Raw genomic sequence first — 6011 nt, 5'->3', positions numbered from 1 at the left:
GATCTCAGAGGGTTTGTGGGTGAGACAGCCTCGCCGGGCTGCTGAAAGAGGAAGGGAGGCTGAGGGGGTTGCGATGGGAACACGAGAGCCTCTCCTGCAGTCGCGCAGCCCATCTGGAGGCTCCCGGGTCTTGCTCTTCCATCGAACTCGGAGTTTCACCCATACGGTTTTCATTGCTGGAGCGTGGCCTTAATCAGGAGTTTGGTTCGATAGTCCTGCCCCTCTCTGGGTGCCCGCGGGAATGGGCTGAAGCCGGAATGCCCGAGGGTGAGGTTATGAGGTCAGCTCTGGACGGGAGGAGATGGGGAGGACAGTGTCACCCACCTGCCAGGCTGGAATGAGGGCATCACCTGCTTAATTTGCCTGCAAAGACTGAAATAACAAGGCGTCATTAATGTTAATGGAGGGAAATTATGGCTGTTCCTCATCTTGGCAGTGTGGCCGGAGGGAGAGGATGCCGGGGTCAGCTTGACCAACAGCTTCCATGGATCAGTGTTAGAAACACAAGGGCAGCTGTCCCAATCTCCATCACAAGGTGCCAGATAAGGGCTGGGGCTTTTTGCTCCTGTAATCAATGCTTTGTTTGGAGAAGTTTGGAAATACCTTGTGAGGAAGTTCCTTGTTGTTGAGCAGCACGAGGTGCAAACAGAACTGGGAGGGCAGCGGGGGCTCTGTGTGGTGCTGGGGGAGATGATGCAAAACCAGAGGTACCACCATGAAGCAACTTCCTGTCAGCAGGGCCCAGCCAGCTGTGTCCGAATGTCATGCTCTTGTCAGCCTTTCTGGGTGGAAGATTTGGCATCCTTGGTCAGCCCCAAATGGGGAGGTGACACTCTTCTCTTGTCCCTCAGACGTCGGCAGGGTGATGCCAGCTTGATCCAGAGCCATGTCCAAGTACCTGAAGCACTTCACAGTGGTGGGCGACGACCCCGTGCAATGGAGCAACGACTATCGGAAGTGGGAGGAGGAGGAGGAGGAGGCTGGGGAGAAGCAGCCAGACTTGGAGATCAAACTGGAGCCCCCCAGGAGACACATCTCCTTCCAGTACATGATGAAAAAGCTCTTCAGCTCACACAGGTTTCAGGTGAGGCAGAACAAACCCAGGCCAAGGGCGCCTGTGACAGCAGAGTCGCTGTGGGACGGAGCTCAGGGAGCAGCACTGAGCTCGTGAGCCCCCACGGTGCTGCAAGAGCAGCTGCTGCTTCCGAGCTGAGCTGTCCTGTCGGAACAGAGCTGCTCTGCTGCAGGTGCAGATGTTTCCTGAGAGGAGACAAGCCCCAGTGCACAATCACCACAGCTCTGGAACGTGCTCTCCTCCAGCTCCCTGAGCCCCCCACGCCAGGCAGGGTCTGGTGGGGAGCCAGGTGGTTCCATGTGGAATAAGCATTCGGGGCAGCAGGAGTGGGAGTCCTGTGTGGGAGCAATGGAAAGCTCCATGAAACACAACCAGCCGAATCAGGGCTGTGGGCACTGGGGTGTGTTTAGCTGAAGGGCTACACTGGCTCCTCTTGCTCCTCTGTCCGTGCTGGGAGGGGATTCATGTTGGTTCTTCTCCTCCAACAGATCGGGGTTGTCTGCTTGGTGATCCTGGATGCCTTGTTGGTTCTTGGGGAATTGCTGATGGATTTGAAAATCATCAATCCAGACAGATATAACATAACCCCAAAGGTAAAATGTGGGGAAATGTCAACATGCACAGCAGTTCCCTCCCTTTGGTGGCTCAAAGCCCCCTGGATAGGCTGGGCAAGGCAGGCCCTGGACCTCTGGCCTTGCTGAGCCGGTGGTCACAGAAGAAAAGTCCTCAGCCCTTCTCCTTGTAGAGCCAAACCAGAGGTGCCCTCAAGCAGCAGAGGCTTTCCAGCCTGCCCTGCCTGTGTGCACACTGCGGGGACTTCCTGGCTTGAACATGTGCTCTTTTCCCAGGTTTTCCACTACCTCTCCCTGTCCATTTTAACCATCTTCCTGGTTGAGGTGGGGTTTAAAGTCTTTGTCTACCGCCGGGAGTTCTTCCACCACAAGTTCGAGGTGCTGGACGGGATCGTTGTTGTCGTGTCCTTCATCCTCGACATCGTCCTCATCTTCCGGGAGCACGCGTTTGAGGCCGTGGGGCTCCTGATCCTCCTGCGGCTCTGGAGGGTGGCCCGGATCATCAACGGTGGGTGCACAACCGGGCTGGATTTGCCAAACTTCCCTGAATTATCTGGGTTTTGTTCTCTTCTCAAACCCAATCCTGGGGGTCTTGCCCTCCCAGCAAACTCAGAGCTCCACCCGTGTGGTTTTCCTTGCTGGAATGTGGCTATAATTAGGCTGCCATTTCTTTAGAGCAGAAATAATCTGCTGCTTGTGTTGGTGTGATGCCTCGGGTGCACAGCAGCCAGGCACATTCCCCCTAAAAAACCCCATAATCTGTTCCTGCACCCTTCTCCTGGAGAGGGATGGCTCATGTTCTGAATTTCCATTGTAGGATCCTTTTGGCAGGGGAGCTCCTGTCTTCCTGAATCTGCTGCTACAGCAGAGTAGGTTCTAACGCTCTGTTCTGCTGTGACTCCATCATCCCCTTCAGGGATGCTGCGATCAGGAATGTCCTGATCTCACTCTGGATCTTTCTTGCTTGAATTCAAAGTGTTTGCCATAAAAAGAGAAATAGAAAATGTCCCTGAATCAGACTTCAGTGACTTCACTGTTGTAGCTATACATTGTTGCAAACAGATGTAAATTCAGGCACATCTGAAACAAGCATAGCTGGAAACACTTTCTTCTTTCTTGGGGAAGGAATTTTGGGATTCCAAAAAACATGGCAATGAGATTATCTCAAATTCCCGCATGAAACCTCATCTCAAGCTCTGTCCTGTGCCTATGTGCTCACTTTTGGTGGGTGCTCTGTATTTGACACAGCTGGGATCAGAGGAGGGGATTGCTGGGGCTGTGTCCATTGCCCTCAGCCCCTTCCAGTGGGGAGAAGGTGCCTGGTCGGCAGCTGTAGCCAGAAAGAAGAGAGATGTCAGAGCAGCTTGTGGCTTTTGTTAGTTCCGAGTGAAAGTCAGAAAGAAACTGGATTTGCATGCGGCCGTGGGAGCCACGGGAGCCTCACTTTACAGCAGAACACCGGGACTGCAATTACAAATCCCCTTATCCTTGGGTGCTCCAGGCTCCCTGCCAAGCTTTATGCAATGTCCACCTGCTTGGAGCAGAAAGGGACAAAGGGAATCTGCCCCACGCTGGGGTGTTGGGTGTCAGTGCCTGGGCACAGTTCCTGTCGATGTTATCAATGCAAATGAGCAGCGGGTTGCTTTGTCCTCGGAGAACTGAACCCCCAGAGCCCAAACTGGTGCCTGGAGCACTGGAATCAGCCATGATCCAGAGGAGCTGTGTCGGGAGGGAGAACATGATGTTCTTCGTGCTCTCATCAAGCTGCTTTGTTTTATTTTTTGGGAAGAAAATTTCTTCAGTGTGGGGGCTGAGTTGACATGGAATCACCTAATGGTGCTTAGAGGGAAGTGCCACCTCTGCCTTGAGGAGACACTGCCTGCTCTCCCTGCAGCTGTGCAAGGTGAAGCCGAAGCCTTGTGGACCTGAGGATGTGCCAGGTCCTGTTCGGCCCGGCCGGAGCGATCGGCCCAGGGGATGGAGGAGCCCTGTGCCCCAGGCTTTGCTCTGCTCTCACACCTAAAACTGCTAAAACACAGCAAAGCTGCCCCAGCTGCACCCCTGGGCTCTGCCAAGGGAGCAGATTCAGATTCAGGATTTGAATGACAGTCAGAGTGATTAATTCAGCTCCGAGGTCAGGCTGCCTCTCCCCAGCAGAGTATCAGTATCCAAATCCCTCCGGTGGTTGACTTAAAACCCTTCCTCATTAAGAAAAGCACTTGGGAAGGGTGGTTGAAGATGACAGAAGCTGAGCTGGAGAAGAACACGTTTAACTCCTTGAGCACAGAGCCTGTGTGCTGTGAACTCCTGCTCGTGGCTGTTTTACAATGTAAAGCAAACCCACTGTGAATTGTTCCACAGGAATAATTTTATCGGTGAAGACCCGCTCAGAACAACAAGTGTCCAAGTTAAAGCAAGCAAACCTGAAACTTGCCACAAGGGTGGAACAACTGGAACACAGCTGTGTGGAGAAGGTAAAAAAACACTTTTAATTTGGGTTTACCTGCTGCTGGGGATCCTTGTGCAAGGTTGGCACTGTTGGCTTGGTTTCCTCATCGGAAAGTGTGGGGTGAGCTGGGCTGAAGCAGCACAGCCCTGCCCGTGCCTCCCTGGGCTGCTCCTCCTCAAAGGAATGATGTCCCTACCTCTGTCCTACTTCTTTTGGCCAGGTTGTCCTGTTTTCCTGCAGCAGGAGATACATTATAGCAGTGGGAAGAGCTGTGGGAACCTGGGAAGCTGCTCGCAGGCTGTTAATGATTTGAATTTTGTCTCCTACAGGAGCAAGAAATCGAGAGGCTGAACAACATATTGAAACAGCATGGACTCCTCAGCCAGCAAAAATAGGAGGCCAGTTTTCCAAGGTGGGAAATTTTGCTTGGAGATTGCAGTGTTGGAACCTGCCAGCTTGACCTGAAAGGTTTTTCTTTGCTTCCTCTTGTATTGTGTTTTCTATAAACATTTTCTATTTGACCCCACTTTGATCAGACCTTGGGATGGCAAAAATAGTTCTACTGGAAAATTATTCACATACAGTCCCTGTAAACAGCAATTTTTTTCCCTTTCTTGTACAGTTGTACAGTCAAAACCACAAAATAATTTAATAAAGACACATCTTTACAAGCTATACATCCAGAAAAGTACCACTTATTTAAAATAATTTCGTTTTTTTCTGTGATAGCATTCTTTGTTTGCAACAAACTTGCAGTATAAATGATAAGAACCCAGGCTGAAAAGGTAATTTCTTCTCTACCAGCTGCCTGTTCATCATCAATACTTCTCTTTGCCAACCATTCTTTTCATACTGTTGGTAGTTTCCTCATTTTTGTTGCTGTTTGTGCCACTTTGTTATTTATATAACATTCATTTCAGAAACACCAACACACCACTCCTTTCCCTGACAAAGAAATCAGCCCCAAAATAGAGGCAAACATGTGCCATCTTACGTCAAACAATGCCTTGTTCCAGTAGCAGATCCCAGTTCTGATACTGTATTCCCTCATCTCTTCTTCCCTTTTCACTGTTCCTTCACAGACCGTGGGGCTGCAAAGTTCTTTGTTTCCACAGCTCATAAATCCATGTATTAAAAGAACTGGAATATGTAAGAACAGATGTAGGTGAGTGCACCACTGGGAACAGTCAGACTCCAGAAAAGCCACGAAAAAGCAAATTCTAAAGGGCCAGGCTGGTGTTTGAACTTCTTCAGGTATTAGAGTGTCCCTGTGGAGAGGCTGTTTGAGAGCTGAAGAGTGAGGTTTAAGAAGTGGGAATTCTGAGAGCTGGTGACTGCAGCAGGTGTCTCCAATGGATTTCAGCCCCACTCAGCTGGAAGGGTCACTGAGCTTTGCTGAAAGCACAACTCAACTGTTCAGATTTTTAAAGGAAGGTAATTAATTTGTGGGACAGGAAAAATAGCCAGAAATATGTGGCTTATTCATCTATGAAAGGAGATAAAGCAGAGGCCTTATCTAATAGCACATGATGACTTTAATCAGCAATTTAGCTCTGCTGTTATGGGATAATGAACCTGCTTTCCCTGTGTGTCCTTGTGCTCTTCCCTTCCCCTCCTGCCTCTGCTGGGCAGGCTGGGGCTGGATCCCACGTGCTGGAGGAGTGGTGGCTGTGACTGGTCCAGAGGCACCAGCAAGTTCAAACGGACCTTTTACCTCTCTGAAGAGTTATAATTGGATACTTTCCACCTCATGGGGGTTTCTTCACCCTAACCCTTCTGAGGTTTTCATAAGGTCTCACCCTTCCTCTCCTGGGCAATTTTAGCCCAGTATCTACAACTTAGAAGAAAGTAATGGCCTATTACAGTCACAGGATAAACAATGGACTAAAAATAAGAAAAAGCAGAAATACGGCTT

General features: G+C 50.3%; 2 protein-coding genes across 2 annotated transcripts in view; one reads left to right on the top strand and one right to left on the bottom strand.

Annotated features, from left to right (window-relative positions):
* Positions 1-261: 261 nt before the first annotated feature.
* On the top strand, positions 262-4625 carry HVCN1 (hydrogen voltage gated channel 1). Its single transcript, XM_008634055.2, has 5 exons — positions 262-1084; positions 1564-1668; positions 1924-2155; positions 4009-4121; positions 4426-4625. Exons 1-5 carry the CDS (start codon positions 887-889, stop codon positions 4489-4491), a joined length of 714 nt encoding a protein of 237 aa, XP_008632277.1. The 5' UTR covers positions 262-886; the 3' UTR covers positions 4492-4625.
* Positions 4626-4721: 96 nt separating this feature from the next.
* TCTN1 (tectonic family member 1) overlaps positions 4722-6011 on the bottom strand; it is a gene marked incomplete at its 5' end in the record, with an annotated part of 12267 nt that continues 10977 nt past the window's right edge. The window contains one exon of the mRNA XM_017734824.1: positions 4722-5236. The remainder of the gene's footprint in view (positions 5237-6011) is intronic.

Source organism: Corvus brachyrhynchos, unplaced genomic scaffold, assembly GCF_000691975.1.
Source record: "Corvus brachyrhynchos isolate BGI_N302 unplaced genomic scaffold, ASM69197v1 scaffold114, whole genome shotgun sequence".
In the NCBI taxonomy this organism is placed as follows: Eukaryota; Metazoa; Chordata; class Aves; order Passeriformes; family Corvidae; genus Corvus; species Corvus brachyrhynchos.
The sequence above is the reverse complement of the archived record's forward strand: the minus strand, read 5'-3'. Positions and strand labels throughout refer to the sequence as shown.

Coding starts and splice junctions, on each gene's coding strand:
- HVCN1 (XM_008634055.2), top strand. CDS start 887: ATGTCCAAGTACCTGAAGCACTTCACAGTGGTGGGCGACGACCCCGTG. Junction 1,085..1,563: donor TCAGCTCACACAGGTTTCAG/GTGAGGCAGAAC, acceptor CTCCTCCAACAG/ATCGGGGTTGTCTGCTTGGT. Junction 4,122..4,425: donor AACACAGCTGTGTGGAGAAG/GTAAAAAAACAC, acceptor TGTCTCCTACAG/GAGCAAGAAATCGAGAGGCT.